Raw genomic sequence first — 18583 nt, 5'->3', positions numbered from 1 at the left:
GAAGAAAGTGAAAGTAAAAGTGAATGCCAATTCTCCATCCAAACCCATTGCATTTACTCAAAAGAAGATATCTTTATTAACAAACTGCTTTGCCTTTGCCTTTGCCTTTGCCTTTGTACGACCTACTTGTATGGATATTCTCCACCGTTTAGGTTTAACGAGATCAATCGTGCTGATAAACTGTTCAAATTCGACTTCTTTTCACAATTGATTATTCAACGAAATCGACACAATGTATCTGTCTTTTAATAACCGTTAAATGTAAACTCGAAAATTAGGATACATCCAACAATACAAAACAATTGGACAAATTGTCACAGTCTTCTCGAATAATTTCTTCTTTCTCGAAAGTAAAAAATATATATTAAAATTATTTAATAAATATATTTGATCAAGTTTAGTACTTAAATTTTTAAATTGAAAATGTAAGAATTTATTAAACGTTCATAATCTATTAGACACAAAATTAAAAGATTAAAAGCTTTTCAAAGCAGTTCTAAGATTAGGAGCTCGTCACCTTTATTTTTTCGACTAGGCCATGATTTGTGCACTGGATCTCAATTGATGATTTAGATTTTTTTTTTTGTTTTTTTTACCATGTACAGTGAGTTGTTAGCATGGTCACAATAATTTATTAAGGGAGTGAAATAATAGAACCATTATATTTTTGTTGTGAAGGGAATCTAAAGTACTTTGGTTGTATTATATTTTTTGACATTATAGATGAAAGATGAGATTCTCCGCTATGTTCTTCGATATGGACCTAAATGATCGTACAAAATCTTTGCACATTTTGCATGTGATAGATAAATACAACGATCATTTGTTATTATTGTAAGATTCCACATCGGTTGGAGAGAGAAACGAAACATTCCTTGTAAGGGTGGAAACATCTTCCTATTAGACACGTTTTAAAACTATGAGGCTGACTGCGATATATAAGGACAAAAGTGGACAATATCTGCTAGCGGTGAGCTTGACCTATTACAAATGATATCAGAGCCAGGCATCGAGCAGTATGCTAGCGAGGATGCTGGTCCCTTAAGAGAGTAGATTGTGAGAACCCACATCGATTGGAGAGGGAAACATGCCACTCCTTACAAGTGTGTGAAAAAACTCTCCCTAGCATACATGGTCTCAAATCGTGAGGCTGACGGCGAAACATAATGAGCTAAAGTGGACAATATCTACTAGCAGTGGGCTTGAGAAGTTACAACTATCTTATCCGTTGGTCGTATAAAATTTAATCTTTTTGCTTTCCTGAAAATGTACTTTCTCTTTCAAGAATATTTTATTCTTTCAAAAATTACAATATTACCCTTCATCTTTTATAAACGTTTCAAAATTACCCTTAAAGTAGAAATCCTTTCGAATTTCAACTGACATAAATTGAAACTTGAAATAGTATTAGATCTTTACCAACTGGTACCAAGTTCTAAATTATACCTCGCATTCAAACAGATTTCTACAAGAAATACAATTTTGAAACGTTCATGAAAAGTCAAGGGTAATACAGTAATTTCTCAAAAGAACAAGGGTGTTTTTGAAATAAATTATATCTCGATATTTGAATAAAAGTAGAGGATATTTAGTTCATGAATATCCATCTTTTGGTAGGGCTACAAACATCTATAGTCTTCCATGAAATGAAAAACTATGAGAAATTACACATTTTCATCCCAACTTGTTCAAAGTCACGTTGACTTTGTGGGATATTTCGATGATACAGTTGACTAAACTTCATGCCATTATCAAGGGCTTCCAAGCCAATAGGTTTAGTATATAATAATGTTATGTCTCTGTCGTTACATATAATTGTCAGTCACACAATTTTAAAACATGTCTGTTAGAGAGAGATTTTCACATTCTTGTAAAGAATGGTTCGTTTTTCACTGTATAAGTCATAAAATCTTATTTTAATTTTTAAAATAAAGGAAAAAAAAACCTTTATTATTTTTTTTTTATGGCTAAAAAAATGAAAAAGGAAAAGATATTGAAAGCGAAGCAAAGTATGAAATGTTGTTTAAAGGAACTTCACATTGATTGATAAAACATGCTGGGTTTCAGTACCTCTACCCTTTTTTTTTTCTTTTTCTTTTTTAATTTTTTTCTTTTTTTAATTAAATAGTTAATTTGATTTATTGCTCTATTATTTCCACTTTTTCCCTTTCTTTTTTATAATTTATTTATTTATCATTTAATTTTACGCGGATAATAATTTGGTCCCTTACTTGGACGACTTAGTCACGTACTTTTAAATTTTTAACAATTTAAATAAAATTTAATGGAATTTTTTACTGTAAACTAATTAAAAATCAATTTTTTTTTACAAATTATATATGTTAATAAAGTTGACAGTTAATTTATGACTATATTATTAAAAGTAGTTTTTTTTCTTTTAATCTTAGTAAAAAAACTCGCTTTGAAATTTGCATTATTTTTAAAACATTAATTTTAAAAAAAAATTTGAGAGATGAGTACTCCAAATGCTAGTAAATAATAATGTAAATATATATTTATAATTAATAAAATCACTTTAAATATAGTGTAATAATAAAACTTTGTAATTTAAAATAAATTAAAAAAAATTAGGGTAAAATAGTTCTATTAAAAATAGTTCTTTTTTAAAAAAAAATAAAAGCGTTAGATTTGTCACGATAAAACTAATTAAATTATTACAAATTTAAAAGTTCGTTCTAAAATTAAATTGTTATAATTTTATAAATATAGAGACTAAATTTTATATTTATAGACGTTTTTTCCTGTTTTTAATCCAATTCAATTATGGCGAGGGGAATGGAATATTTTGAGAATATTCTTCTAGGCAATATAAATATAAGTGAGGGTAAAAGAAAGGGCTGAGGGTAAAAAGTAAAATAGAGTAGACGGAAGGAATTTACTATAAAAATACGAGTAATAAAATATGGTAATTTTTCCCTTTATGGAATTTTGTTAAAGAGATATATTTGATTAAAGCTGACATGTCATGTTTTCACAAGCAGTGTAATAACTTTGCCAATAATAATAATAATAATAATAAAATGAGTATAAACTTCTTCGAAAATGGATAAACCAATAAATTTAGGCTAAATTAATATAAAAAAATTATAAATTTGTATTTTGTCTTAAAAAAAATACAAGTTTAAATTTTTTTATAAAAAAATTATCAAAAAATAATTATCGTTAGTTTTAAATGAGTTTTTATTTTAAAAATACTTTTAAATTTTAAAATCTTCATTTAATACCGTTCAACTTTTGTAAAAAGTTAGAAAATACTTCGGTTGATAGTATTATGTATAATAAATACTCATAAAAATTTAAAAATAACATTAACACATGTACTTTTATTAAAAAAATATTTTTAAAAAATTATTATCGTCAATATATGAATGAAAACCGTCTATTGACACTTTATAGATTATATTCAAACATTTTAAGGTTATTTTTGAAAGTACACGATATTCTTTTTAAACATAGTACTAGCAACAAGGGTGTTTTTGAATTTTTTTTTAAGAAAAATTGAAAAGTATTTTTGAAGTTTTTAAAAACGTTTAAAGTAATTTTTGGAAATTCAACGATATTTTTAATTACCTTTCAAGAAATCTAGGAATTTTGAACCAATATTAACGGTATCTACTAAAACTAACCCTAAGAATATTTTTAATTTTTTTAAGTTGGAAGTGTATTTTTATTAATTTAACTATAAATTTAATATTCTTAATTACTTTTTACTAAATATTTATGTGAAAAAAAGGATTTATTTCCCTATTTGAATATATATGACAACAGAACGAGCCTTCACTCGAGAACCAAAAATTGAATTAAATGTCGGCACAAGTTTCGAGTAAGTTCACGGCTTCATCCTCAAATCTTATCGTGATTGTGCACACCAATGAAATAGCATTATCCTTCACTCACCCGATATTGTTGGAGAGCCCGCCAATATTTCATTAAACAGACATGAAAATCCTCAATCGAAAACCTAATTCCAACATAATTTATTGCTGGGTTCGCCACGATCACTCAAATTTTTCTGAATGGTCAAAACTCGAGACAACAATATCAAACTAAACCATGAATTTCTTAAACTTTTATTTCTTTCCTTTTCTCTTTAATGAGAAAGAAAAGGGCATTAAATGCTTTATTGGTACAATTCTTAGCAATAATGTGATATAAAAGGACTTTTAAAAAAAAATAATAATACATATATTAAAAATATTGTAAATACTGGATAACAATTTTATAAATCATTATTAGTTCTTAAAAAAATGTATATAATTTATATAAATTAAAATGTCAAATTTATATCACAATTTTCTTAAATAGACTTTATTGATTTAGCAAAATTCAAATTCCAAAATAAAAACCGTCAAAATCTAGGGTGGTTTGATAATTGAATGCTATATTATTAAGAAGAAGGACAAAATTTTAATTAAATTATATAAATAATTATACAAATTGGATTAAAAAAATATATTTGTATAATAGAATAGTTATTACCGTAAGCTATAAAAATAAAATAAAAATAAAATTTGTATTTATTTGATTGGTTAAGTCACTTTTGATTTTTTTTTAATTTGAGATTTATTAGATATAAAATTTAAATTTATATCTAATAAATTAATTAATTTTTAAAATTTAAAATTTATTATAAAATTCAGATGTTTATATATCTAATCTTAAAGTCAAGGTCAAGAGGTTGAAGACGAATAACAACTTACTGATTTAGTCTTATTTTTATATGCAGTCTTTTTTTATTGGTTTATTATATTAATTTACTAATATTTTATCCATTTAAGACCAATTGAATTAGAAATTTATTAAATATTTAAATTTCAAATTTAGTTATAATTTTATATTCAAGAATTTCCAAAACTTTAAATTTATGTATAATCAATTTATATAAATAAATTAATTAATGTATGAAAAAAAATTAGAATGTTAGGAGAATTTAAAACTGAGTAGACTCGTATTAAAATCGTGAGATTGACAGCGATACATAACGGGCAAAAGCAGCTAATATCTCTTAGCTGTGGGCTTGAATTGTTAGAAATGGTATCAGGGCCAGACATGAAGGGGTGTGGAGCTAAGACGCTGGGCTCCAAGGGGGGTGGATTGTGAGATTCCACGTCAACTGAAGAAAGAAAACTGAATATTCTTCATAAGGGTGTGGAAACTTATGAAAACTCTAGTAGACGCGTTTTAAAATGTGAGACTGACAACGATACGTAATGGGCAAAAGCAGACAATATCTATTAGCGGTGGGTTTGAGTTGTTATAAATGATATCAGAGCTTGACATTAAGGGGTGTGTGAGCTAAAATGCTGGGCTCCAAGAGGACGTATTGTGAGATCTCACGTCAACTAGAGAGAGAAAATTGAACCTTCTTCATGTTGGATGATGAAAATCCCACATCGACTAATTTACGGAATAATCATGGGTTTATAAGTGATGAATATTAATTCCGTTGGTGTGAGGTCTTTTGGGGAAGCCCAAAATTTCCCCAAAGCAAAGGCATGAGAGCTTATGCTCACCGCAATGTTTAAATTAGAATTCCTATTTTCATTTCCTGTCAAAAATAAAAAAATAAAATCCATACAACTGGAAATTACGGAATTGACATCGATAATTTTTTAATTATTATTTTTGGCATCACTACCAATACTGGAGAAGATGTCTGTTGCAGGAGCAGAGGAAGAAGTAGCGGCGGATGATCGGTCAACTTCCAGTCAATCTCAATCCCCAAATTTCCAGATTTTCTTTCCAAACCCAAACTCTGTTCTTAATCCCTCTGTTTAATCTCACATAATTTCACCTCAATTTCCTCTTCCAGATAAGAACCCCCACGCGCGCCCACTCCACATTCGCCTCTTCTTCTTCGATTATCCATTCCCCTGCCCGGATCTCTCGACAACCTCTGCTCCTCATGTTTCTTCGCTAAGACAAACCCGAAAAACCCATTTGGGGTTGTCGGATTTTCTGTTTTTCTCTGATTCTTCGCTGTTTATACCGATTTTCGTTAATGGGTTGCGCCACTTCCAAGCTCGACGACCTCCCTGCCGTTGCACTCTGTCGCGACCGTTGCGCTTTTCTTGACGAAGCGATTCGGTTTCGCCACGCGTTCGCTCAGGCTCATACGGCGTATATTCTCTCTCTCCAAGCGGTTGGGAAATCTCTGCACAATTTTATTGAACCGGGTTATGTTTATTCTGAGCCCTCTTCTTCGCCTAATCTCAAGCTTCCTAATCAGAGAAAGGGCGACTCTGATCTTCAACCTTCTAATTCGCCTCTCCATCGTTTATCTCACTCCAATTCCAGTTCCCATCTCCATTTACCCTCCGATTCCGACGATGATTCCAGTTCCCTTCACCATTCCGATCACTCTTCGCCGTTGCACCAGACCCACGGCGATTTTCTTGACTACCCAGATGAGAATCGCGGTGGTTTTGTATCCGGCGGTGGCGGTTTTGTGCAGATGAACTATATGAAGAACAATGCAATGCAGTCGGTGGTGCATCAACAGATGCCAATTAGTACAGAGAGGGTTTATCAAATGGGTGAATCTGCCTCTTCCTCTGGTTATTATCCTTATCCGAATAATGGGTATTCTAATTATGGCGGAGGTTATGGTGGGTATTACGGTTCTTCGTCATCGAAGCCGCCACCGCCGCCGCCTTCTCCGCCGAGAATCTCCGCTTGGGATTTCCTTAACTTCTTTGAAACTCCGGCTGTGGGGAACTACTATGGCAGCTACACGCCGGGGAGAGATCCAAGAGAAGTGAGAGAGGAAGAGGGAATTCCGGAATTGGAAGATGTACGATATTACCAACCGGAGGTTGTGAAGAAGGTACATGGCGACCATAACTTCGCCGAGGATAGCGGCGGGAAGTACTCTAAAGCGGCCATGGACGACCCATTAAAGGTAGTTAACAAGAACGTCGCCGCCGCGGCTTATCAGACGAAGCCCAGCGCTGCAGTGGAAGATGCCGTGCAATATGAGATGGGAGTTGTTAATAAGAAGCTTGAGGGCCATGGCAATGGAGCTCCTTCTAGCTCTACAGCACTCAAAAGGGGAGGTGGTTCAAGGGATGTTTATGAAGTGGTGAAAGAAATTGAAGCTCTGTTCAAAAAAGCCTCAGAGTTTGGAGATGAAATCGCCAAGATGTTGGAAATGGGTCAGCTCCCTCATCAACATAAACATGGTAAATTCAACATTGAAACACAACTTAATTTGTTCATGAACGTTTGTTTTCTAAGATACTGATGGGTTTTGTATTGATCAGCAATCTTGACTCGACCGCCCGCTTCACGGCGGAGGGCCAAGCCCTCTGCTATGACTGGTGCTGCTGCTGCTGAAGTCGTCTTTGTTGAGGATATTGGTATGAGATCTGGAAATCTTTCAGCTACCTTGAAGAAATTGTATATGTGGGAGAAGAAACTTTATAATGAAGTGAAGGTATGTATGTTCTTGGTTGATTTAAGCTACTTTTGCAGGGGATTGTTGGGAAATCCGAGTCTTTTTGCTCTGGTTAATGCTAGTTCATGTTATTGATTGTATTGATATATTTCTGTAGGGAGAGGAAAAGATGCGGATGAGCCACGAGAGGAAGCGACATCAGCTCAAACGTTTGCACGAGAGAGGTGCGGAGGCTCAGAAAGTTGAGGCCATTCAAACATCCATAAATACGTTGTCGACAAACTTGAAAATTGCGATTCAGGTGGTCGATAAGATTTCCGAGACGATAAATAAGATTCGGGATGAAGAACTTTGGCCACAAGTTAATGAACTGATTCAAGGGTATGTGAGAATATTACTTGAACATGGGGTGTTAGTTATTGTGAGATCTGGAACAAAGCATTCTTTATAAGGGTGTGGAAACCTTTCCTTAGCATACCGTGTTTTAAAACCTTGAAGGGAAGCTTGTAAGGGAAAACCCGAACAAGAAAATATCTGTTAACAGTGGGTTTGGGCGGTGTGTGCTAGCGAGGACGCTGGCCCCTAGGGGGTGGAGTGTGAGATCCCACGTTGGTTGGAGAGGAGAACAAAGCATTCCTTATAAGGGTGTGGAAACCTTTCCTTAGCATACCGTGTTTTAAAACCTTGAAGGGAAGCTTGTAAGGTTATAAGGGTGTGGAAACCTTTCCTTAGCATACCGTGTTTTAAAACCTTGAAGGGAAGCTTGTAAGGGAAAACCCGAACAAGAAAATATCTGTTAACAGTGGTGTTTTAAAACCTTGAAGGGAAGCTTGTAAGGGAAAACCCGAACAAGAAAATATCTGTTAACAGTGGGTTTGGGCGGTGTGTGCTAGCGAGGACGCTGGCCCCTAGGGGGTGGAGTGTGAGATCCCATGTTGGTTGGAGAGGAGAACAAAGCATTCCTTACAAGGGTGTGGAAACCTCTCTCTAATAGGCGCGTTTTAAAACCTTGAGGGGAAGCCCGTAAGGGACGGGAAAGCTCAAAGAAGACAGGACAGGACAATATCTGCTAGCGGTGGTTTAGGTTGTTACAGTTATATAACAATGTTGTTGTGTTGCTCTGATCTTGCTTGTTTCATTTTCTCAACATTGTTTCCTCGGTCGTTAAGCGTGTAATGCATGTTGATTGCAGGTTAACCAGGATGTGGAAAGGTATGCTCGAATGCCATCATGCTCAGTTCCAAGCGATTAAAGAATCGCGTGGTTTAGGTCATATTAGATCAGGTGGAAAGCCTAGTGATCTCGATCTTCGAGTGACGTTGCAACTCGATCATGAGCTTATTAGCTGGACAACTAGTTTCTCAGGTTGGATTAGCGCCCAGAAAAACTTCACAAGATCCTTGAACAATTGGCTGCTGAAATGTCTTCTGTATGAGCCTGAAGAAACACCTGATGGGTTCGTTCCTTTCTCACCGGGCAGGATTGGTGCACCACCCATCTTTGTAATCTGCAACCAGTGGTCACAAGTTCTGGACAGATTCTCTGAGAAGAAGGTAGTTGATTCTATGCACGTGTTTGCTAAGAGCGTTCTTCAAATATGGGAGCACGATAAGCAAGAAGTGCGTAAGACGATGATAACGAACAAGGATCTTGAAAGGAAAGCGAAAAGAATCGATCGAGACGACCAAAAGTTGCAGAAAAAGATTCAGGCATTGGACAAGAAACTCATTATGGTCACTGGACATGTGCAAGGAGATGGCAGTAGCAGCCTGCAGGCAGGTCTGCAGTCCATTTTCGAGGCGCTCGAGAGGTTTGCAACCGACTCCATGAAAGCATACGAGGAGCTTTTGCAACGGAGCGCCGAAGAGAGTGCCAAGGCAAGAGTATGAAGAAGGTCGCTTGTTTCTTGTGATTTGAATCATCATTATACTGCCAATGACAACACCATAAAAAAGTTCGACTGGAACTCGACTGTAACAGCCCAAGTCTATTGCTAACCGATATTGTCCTTTTTGTGCTCTTCCTTTCGAACTTTCCTTCAAGGTTTTAAAATGTGTTTGGTAGGTAGAGGTTTTCACACCCTTATAAAGAATGTTTTGTCCCACTGTCTAACCGATATGGGATCTCACAATCCAATATTGAGTCAGACACTGGTGCCTATGCTGAGCTTTGAAGGGACGGGGACTGTGAGATCCCACATTAGTTGGAGAGGGGAACAAAGCATTCTTTACAAGGACATGGAAACCTCTTCTCTTAGCAAACGTGTTTTAAAACCTTGAGAGGAAGCTCAGAAGGAAAAACCTAAAGAGGACAATATCTGCTAGCAGCAGTGGCTTAGACTGTTACATCGACCATACTACTCCACGGGCCGAAAGTAACCAACTTGGTTGCAGATCATCCAGTCCCTATATCACATTTGAGATGGCAGTTGCTGTTACATTCTGCAGACAGATCCTCCAATTCACATAGAGACTCAACACAACACAAGGTGTCTGCCATTGACCGAACTTAACAGTGTTCGGTTTTTCGGTCGGGAGGGTTACGAAAGCCGTGGCTATCAGTCGAGGCCGGGCTGATGTATCTGCACACAAGGAAGAAGAGAAAGAAGAAGAAGAAGAAGAAGAGGCAGTGCAGTGGAGTGCAGCTGAAAAGGACAGACATTATGAGTCACGAGAGCTTAGGCAAAGAAATGAATGTGAAAAGGAAAGCTGTAATAACATTGAATCTCTCTGTCTCCCTCAATTATTTGATGGTTTTGTGCAGTTTTTGTGGATACAAACAAACAAAACCAGACATGGTTTGGCTTTGGACTAATTTTTTAACCTTCATTTTTTGTTTCTACAACCTCCATAACATTTTTTTTAGGTAAATTACTGAGACGAGGATCGGTCTTTTAGCGAGGTAAGGAATATCTTGTCAAATATGTCATGCTATGGAGAGGAATATCTCTAGTCTCGTGTAAGACAACATAGTACAATAAGACTACTCTGGAGAAATGACCATAAATCTTAATGTTCTGACTTGGAATCAAATTATTTGACCTTCGTAAATAACAGATCCTAACCCGTGCTTGCATTTTTCATTGCACACGACTTTGTTGCGTAGAAATATAGAATTTTTAGGTACTTTGAGATATTAAGTCGAGATTACCTTCTAAGATTTACTTTATTTAAATTTTCACATATAAGACAAATGTCTCAATAGCCATACTTTTTTGCAACAATTTTGTTTCTTCAAATTATTAAGGGTGTTTATATGACTCGATAATCAGACCAACTTAGACTACTGGGCATCCTCAAGAGGTCTCATACCAATGGAATTAGTATTCCTTACTTCTCAACCCATGATCATTCCCTAAATTAGCCAAATGGAATTAGTATTCCTTACTTCTCAACCCATGATCATTCCCTAAATTAGCCAATGTGGAACTTCCTTAGCCGATGTGGGACGTTTGTCACTGATGTTGGTGATGAGTTTTTTTTGGATGGGAGAATGATATATATATATATATATATATTTATTTATATATATATATATATATATATTTATTTATAATTTGAATAAACCCACCATGATATTTCCAATTTGTTAATAGAAAAGTAATTGATTGTAGGCAAGCGGGCACACCATTAGGAATACAAAATTCATATCCCTTTTTACCCCATTGCTTTTAAATATAATCAATTAAAATGGAAATAAATTATTTAAAAATTAAACATTTTTATTTTTAAATATAATCAATTAAATTATTTTAAATTTTATTTTTAATTATTGGGTGATTGTGTGAATCTAATTCTCCAAGTTTGAATAAATTTTATGCTTATTTTTAATTCTTAATTTTATTTTTATTTCTAATATACAGCTTTATCTAATTAATTATTAAATATAATTATAATGCTTGACACAAGTGTGAACTTTTCATAAGCTTTCCTTTGACTTTTCGACTCCTACCTAACCAAGTTTCTTTTATTTATTTATTTATTTTATTTTATTTTATTTTAATTATGGTATCAAACTTATATAGATTTTAAAAATTAAATATTTTTTTTAAAAAATAAATATCCAAATTAGAGAAAGAAGAATAAATTGAAATTCTCCCCATGCCCATTTGAATATATCTATATATATATATATTATTAGAATATATTCTTTTTAAATATTAAATTTGAGAAATAATTAAAAATTATATGCCTATAAAATTAAATACGTCTGTCAAAGAGAGTTTTTAAGGAATATTTTGTTCTCCTCTGAATGAATACGTTTAAAACTTTAGGAATTAAATAATTATAATTCATTTTGACCCTATTTTATTGTAAAATCAAAGCTAACCCATATAATTCATTTTATATTTATTTAAATTTAGTATTTATATTTTAAGTCTTAAATTATTTCATTACAATTAATAGAGGTTAGATAAAACTTAAAACAAAAAATTATAATTTAATGAAACAAAAATTAATTTAAAAAAAATTTATCACGACGCTCTACAATAGCATGATATTGTCTACTTTGAGTGTAAGTGGTGTATTCCTTCCTTATAGACCCATGATCTTCCACTAAATTAACCAATGTGGGACTCACTTCTAATAATCCTCAACAATCCTTCCCTCGAACAAAGTTATGGAGCTCTCAAATAGCCTCCCCTTAATCGAGGCTCGACTCCTTTATCTGGAGCACTCAAACAAAGTACACCCTTTTGTTTGACACTTTAGTCACTTTTAACTACACCTTCGAGGCTCACAATCTTTATTCGATATTTGAGAATTCTATTGTCATGGCTAAGTTTAAGACTTTGATAATCAGACTCTCAAAATGGTATGATATTGTCCATTTTGAGCATAAGCTCTCATGGCTTAGAAATAGTATTCCTTACTTATAAACTCATGATCTTCTACTAAACTAACAAACGTTTAACAATATATAAAAATAATTGTTTTGTAATCATTCCAAAATTGTGTGTTAGTACGAATGATTAGCATTTAAAAATGGTAGAAAACAAAACTTTACGTACTTAATTATATATTAAGGATCGGAGGTTTCAGACATCACTGTATGTAACTTGGATTTGTTGGGATTAGGAAGGAAGTTGACCCAGATTAATTAAACCCCTCACTTAATCAAATCTAATTCTGCTGAATTTTTACGAGCCGTTTCTTTAATTGAATGAACTGTAAGAACTGCTCCTCTTTTTAATTACCCCATTAATCGTGATAGAATAAAAAGGGAGAGAGAAAAGACGAGGCCCTCTCCTAGCTCCTCCTCGCTCTGTGTTTCTTTTCTTGTAGAGCTTAAAAAGTTGCTTCCCCACCTCATATTCTTCTCTTTCTTTCTCCAATCCCCTCTCTGCTTCACTTTCCCCTCTTCTCCAGTTGATTTTTCAAAAGGGTTGTGAGAAATATTTGTTATGGGGTGCTGTGAATCCATCTTTTTGACAGAAACCCACCCTGAAAAGGTTCAAACCCAGCAACCTCCGCCGCCGTATGTGGAGCCGCAGCCTTCTATTGGACCCAACACGACCCCCGGAGATATGGTTTCCAGTTTCTCCGAGTTTTCCTTATCGGACCTTAAGGCTGCCACCGACAATTTCAGCTCCAACTTCATAGTCTCCGAGAGCGGCGAGAAGGCTCCGAACATTGTGTATAAGGGCCGACTTCAAAACCGGAAGTGGATCGCTGTTAAGAAGTTCACGAAGGTGGCTTGGCCGGACGCCAAGCAATTTGTGGTACTTATTGCTCTTGTTTTGAAGAATTTGATTGTGTTTTTGTGTTTATGTTGAGTTTTTGATGATTTTATGAAATGGGTGTGTGGAATTTTGGGGCAATTTTTAGGAAGAGGCTTCGGGCGTTGGGAAGCTACGGCATCCAAGGTTTGCGAATTTGATAGGGTATTGCTGCGATGGTGATGAGCGGCTGCTGGTTGCGGAGTTCATGCCTAATGATACTCTTGCGAAGCATTTGTTCCACTGTATGCTTTCATTTTCTTTTACTTCAATCATCACCAACATTACTTGTGTTTACTAGAAGTGTATAAGCATACATTTAGCATAACATTTATATTGGAACTTGATTGTGTTAAGCTATGGGGATTACGGGAAGGGAATGTGTTTATCAACTCCGAAACAACAAAACTATTAGAAGTGGGGATGATCTTATAGGTACGAGGTAAAACCAAAAGCAAAATCACTGAAGTTTAAGCTTGAAGTAGACTATATCATATTATCGTAGAGTCTTGGGAGGTTCATTGCCCTTAGAAGAACTACATCGACCCCGTTTGGCTATCATGACATCATTATTTAAGTTGTAGGTGTTGCTTAGAATAACTACATCGACCCCGTTTGGCTATCACAGCATCATTATTTAAGTTGTAGGTGTTGCTTAGAAGAACTACATCGACCCCGTTTGGCTATCACGACATCATTATGGTTAGATTTTGCGTGTAGCTATGTAAGATCAAGTGAGCTTGCTACGTTTTTGCAGGGGAAAATCAAACCATTGAGTGGGCCATGCGGTTGAGAGTTGCGTACTATATTGCTGAAGCTTTGGAATATTGTACCACTAAAGGCCGTGCATTGTACCATGACTTGAATGCTTACAGAGTTCTTTTTGATGAGGTATCATTTTCACTTATTGGTATCTATTTTTAGTTTTTTGGTGTAACGTTTATCTTCATTTCGTTGCTCTCGTTTATAGGGTGGCGATCCACGTCTGTCGTGTTTTGGATTGATGAAAAACAGTAGGGACGGTAAGAGTTACAGCACAAATCTGGCCTACACACCACCTGAGTATTTGAAAAATGGTACTTTGATGTTTATCTTTTGTTTGTTATTAGAAACCGAGTATTTTTCGTGTCGAAAGGTTGATAGCAACAATAACGCTCCGTTTTCCGTTGTTTTGAGCTACGTTTATAAATTTACTAGCATTTCGAGTGTTGTTCGTCACTTTGATTTGTCTATTGTAGGAAGGGTAACCCCTGAAAGTGTTATTTATAGCTTTGGTACTGTTCTCTTGGATCTTCTAAGTGGCAAGCACATCCCTCCAAGTCATGTAAGTAGCTAATTTTGTGAAGTTGTTTACATGTAACAATGTATGCTTCTATTTTTGTTCTTTATATGAACAGTTCTTTCCTTGATTATTATGATTTCCATTTGATTCTCTGTTGTGTGGATGCGTGGTACGGGTTATTATTTGACACATCTCTCGTCTCCTAGATTATGGATTCATTTGCTACACGATTTGATTTAAAAGTGTGCGTGATTTTAAGGATGCCACTGTTTTTTTTTGGAGTAATTGTAACAGCCCATTCGCGGATATTGTCCTCTTTTTGCTTTTTGTAGGGTCAATCAAACGAGAGGACCACACAAAAAATGGGTGTATGCGGCTTGGAGCGGCAAGCACACGGTATAGTTGTGTGCTCACCACACCAAGCGGTGTACGCCCATTTTTAAAGGGGTCCTCTCGTTTGAGTGGCCTTACAAAAAAAAAAAAAAGACAATACCTACTAGCTGTGAGCTTGGGCTGTTACAAATGGTATCAGAGTCAGACACCGAGCGGTGTGCCAGCGAGGATACTGGTCCCCAAGAGGGGTGGATTGTGAGATCCCACATCGGTTGGAGAGGGGAATGAAACATTCCTTATAAAGGTGTGGAAACCTCCCTAGTGGGCGCGTTTTAAAACCTTGAGGGGAAACCCGGAAGGGAAAGCCCAAATTGGGCAATGTCGGCTAGTAGTGGGCTTAGGCTGTTACAGTAATACAATTCGGGGTTACTGTAACACCGTTGAATTATGGTCAAGGTTAATGACACAATAATTCAGCAAATACGATTGGATTGTCGTTAACATGTTCTTCCAAAGTCATAGAAATTTCCGTATCAGTTTCCGAGGATGTAATTAAGATCTACAACATGTTCATACGTCTCATTTTTGTATGGTCTTGTTATAAGAAGGATTTGAATTATTCACGTTACATAAGTTCGATAAAATACGTTTGCAAACGCAGGCTCTTGATCTGATTCGAGGAAAGAACATCATTCTCTTAATGGATTCGCATTTGGAAGGAAAATTTTCTACAGAGGACGCAACCGTGGTGGTTAATCTCGCTTCTCAGTGTCTACAATATGAACCCAGGGACCGGCCTAACACAGAGGATCTCGTTTCGACCCTCACTCCCCTGCAAACAAAACCCGAAGTAAAGAACTTTGCTTACTCCCTTAGGCCATTCATATCTATATCTTCCAGCACAGCCTATCAAATATGTTTTAATACGATATCTGTAATATATGTACTGTGATGCTGTGGGTGTTTGTAGGTTCCCTCTTATGTCATGCTTGGAATAGAGAAGCAGGAGGATGCTGCAATAGCCCCTATAGCCCCGATAACCCCGATAACCCCACAACGTCCTTTATCGTCGATGGGTGAGGCCTGCTCGAGGATAGATCTCACTGCAATTCATCAAATCTTGATAATGACGCACTACCGAGACGATGAAGGAACTAATGAGGTTGCCTCGATTTATTCAACTCGGTTTATAAGATTAAGTGACTCTGTTTTATGAGCAGGAAGGTTTTAACTAAGAGTTCTTGAGTTGTTTCAGCTATCGTTTCAAGAGTGGACACAACAGATGAGAGATATGTTGGAGGCAAGAAAGCGAGGGGATTCTGCCTTCCGAGACAAAAACTTTAAAGCTGCTATTGATTGTTATTCACAGGTATTTATCTACGTAATACTGACAACGTTTTCTGTGAGGTCTCACGTCGATGGGAGAGAAGAATGAGTCCGAGCGAGGACGTTGGGTATAAGGGTGTGGAAACCTCTCCCTAGCATACGCATTTGAAAAACCTTGAGGGGAACTGCGAAAGGGAAAGCCCAAAAAGACAATATATGCTAGCGGCGGGCTTGGGTTGTTATAGTTGGTATTAGAGCCAGACACTGGATGGTGTGCTAGCGAGGACGCTGAGCCCTGAAGGGGGGGGGGATTGTGAGATCCCACATCGATTGGAGAGAGCATTGAGTGCCAACGAGAACGCTAGGTATAAGGGTGTGGAAACTTCTCCCTAGCAGACACGTTTTAAAAACCTTGAGGGGTCTGAAAGGGAATGCCCAAAAAAGACAATAGATGCCAGCAGTGGGATTGGGTTGTTATAGTTGGTATTAGAGCCAGACACTAGGCAGTGTGCTAGCGAGGACACTGAGCCCTCGTGAGATCCCACATCTATTAGAGAGAGAACTGAATGTCAGCGAGAATGTTGGGTATAAGGGTGTGGAAACCTCTCCCTAGTAGACCGGTTTTCAAAACCTAGAGGGGTAGCCCGGAAGAGAAAGCCTAAAGAGGACAATATCTGCTCTACTTTTAAGTTGTTTTGAGCCTTCTTTACGCTATGTTTGGTCATTTATTTTCACAATTAGGCCAAAACAATTCATGTGACATGACTTTTGTGGCGTTAAAATTCTCTTCTTTGCAGTTCATAGATGTAGGAACAATGGTATCCCCGACCGTGTTTGCTCGACGAAGCCTGTGCTATTTGTTGTGCGATCAACCCGATGCTGCACTTCGTGATGCAATGCAAGCACAATGCGTATATCCGGACTGGCCTACAGCCTTCTATATGCAATCAGTTGCTCTTGCAAAGCTGGATATGCAGAAAGATGCGATCGACATGTTGAACGAAGCAGCTGCATTGGAAGAGAAGAGGCAACGAGGTGGACGATGATCACGATAATGAACTAAACATTGCTGTAATTACGAGCATTCGGGTGTCGTTTGTTGCTGAGGCTACCGCAATTTGTATAAAGCACGAGCTGGTAATTTTCTTACTTGGATAAAGAAAATGTGAACTACTTACATTTAACTTGTTTGTTCATGTCAATTGTAGAGGAGCTTGTAAATTCAATCAATTTAAACCATCTCTATGAATATGACCTTCTAGTTAGTTTGGTAGAGCCCCTTGTCAAGACTTTATGAATTGAATCAAACAAAACAATAATATTCAAACTTCCCAAATCTCGTGCCATTACGTTATTTGATGCTTGATCTAGAATGTCAATGTTAGAGCCCACGTCGGTTGGAGAGGGGAACGAAACATTCCTTATAAAGGTGTGAAAATCTTTCTCCAGAAGACACGTTTTGAAACCGTGAGGCTAACGGTGATACGCAAGGGTCCAAAATGGACAATATCTGCTAACAGTGGAATTAGGCTGTTACAAATGGTATCAGAACTAGACAGCGAGCGATGTGCCACTGAGAACGCAAGGCCTCGAAGAGGGGGTGGATTGTGAGATCACACATCGGTTAGAGAGAACAATGAGTGACAGCAAGGATGTTGAGCCCTAAAGAGGGATGGATTGTGAGATTTCACATTGATTGGAGAGGGCAACGAGTGCTAGAGAGGACACTGGACCCCAAAGGAGGTGGATTATGAAATCTCACATCGAGAGGGAAACGAAACATTTTTTTATAAAGGTGTGGAAATCTCTCCCTAGTAGACGCGTATTAAAACCGTGACACTGACGACAATACGTAATAGGTCAAAACAGACGTTTTAAAACCGTGGGACTGCTGGCAATACGTAATGGGCAAAAACAGACAATTTCTCTGCTAGCGGTAAACTTAGACTATTACAGTCAAGGATTGAGAATCTCTACCATACCTCATATTCATTCACTCGCTCAAAGATCATATAAGCTAAAGGTCGAGCGAGGGTCTCGGTCTGCTCACACAAAGCTTCTCGATTTCTCTCTACCCAATATCCAAAACCGAAAAACGAAGTTCGATAAGTCGAGAATTTAGAGAACAGCCTCGTTCCGCCTTCCCAACACATTAATCACAATGGAGTCCAACTTGAACTTAGACAAAACATCCTTTCATTTGATTTTGGTTACATGTCTGTTCTTTTTCCACATTCAATTCTCATTCTCATCTTTCAAATGTTGGGGCCAGCCACTAGTAAAGGACACAGGACAGGAAAAAATGGGTTCACTTTCCAGTAATACACCTGATTTATAGGACTCTGCTAACAAAAGGGCTCCTTGTCCTCCCCTTTCTCAACAACAAGACATGACAGCCAGATTCCAGGACATAACCATTATTACCCTTCCATTTCCTTTCCCTCCTTTTTCTCGTTCATCGACACCGTATCGGTGTTCGGTTCATAAAGTTAGATTTTTGTGTCCG

At 36.5% G+C, this 18583-nt stretch overlaps 2 protein-coding genes across 3 annotated transcripts; both read left to right on the top strand.

Moving 5' to 3' along the window:
* The first annotated feature begins 5656 nt into the window (after positions 1-5656).
* Positions 5657-10254, top strand: LOC111448260 (nitrate regulatory gene2 protein-like). Its single transcript, XM_023087741.1, has 4 exons — positions 5657-7202; positions 7284-7456; positions 7575-7798; positions 8610-10254. The coding sequence occupies exons 1-4, from the start codon at positions 6023-6025 to the stop codon at positions 9304-9306; spliced, it is 2274 nt and encodes a 757-aa protein (XP_022943509.1). The 5' UTR covers positions 5657-6022; the 3' UTR covers positions 9307-10254.
* A 2376-nt stretch (positions 10255-12630) lies between these two features.
* LOC111448262 (probable serine/threonine-protein kinase At4g35230) lies at positions 12631-17408 on the top strand. Of its 2 annotated transcripts, none has more exons than XM_023087743.1 (9): positions 12631-13139; positions 13246-13381; positions 13894-14027; positions 14107-14158; positions 14375-14460; positions 15413-15601; positions 15722-15913; positions 16007-16120; positions 16875-17408. In XM_023087743.1, the coding sequence occupies exons 1-9, from the start codon at positions 12822-12824 to the stop codon at positions 17121-17123; spliced, it is 1470 nt and encodes a 489-aa protein (XP_022943511.1). In that variant the 5' UTR covers positions 12631-12821; the 3' UTR covers positions 17124-17408. The 2 variants fall into 2 exon arrangements, with proteins under 2 accessions (XP_022943511.1, XP_022943510.1); XM_023087742.1 differs by having other exon boundaries at positions 14107-14212.
* Positions 17409-18583: the final 1175 nt, after the last annotated feature.

This window comes from Cucurbita moschata, unplaced genomic scaffold (genome assembly GCF_002738365.1).
Source record: "Cucurbita moschata cultivar Rifu unplaced genomic scaffold, Cmos_1.0 Cmo_Scf00010, whole genome shotgun sequence".
Taxonomy (NCBI): Eukaryota; Viridiplantae; Streptophyta; class Magnoliopsida; order Cucurbitales; family Cucurbitaceae; genus Cucurbita; species Cucurbita moschata.
This window is presented reverse-complemented; position numbering and strand designations above follow the sequence as displayed.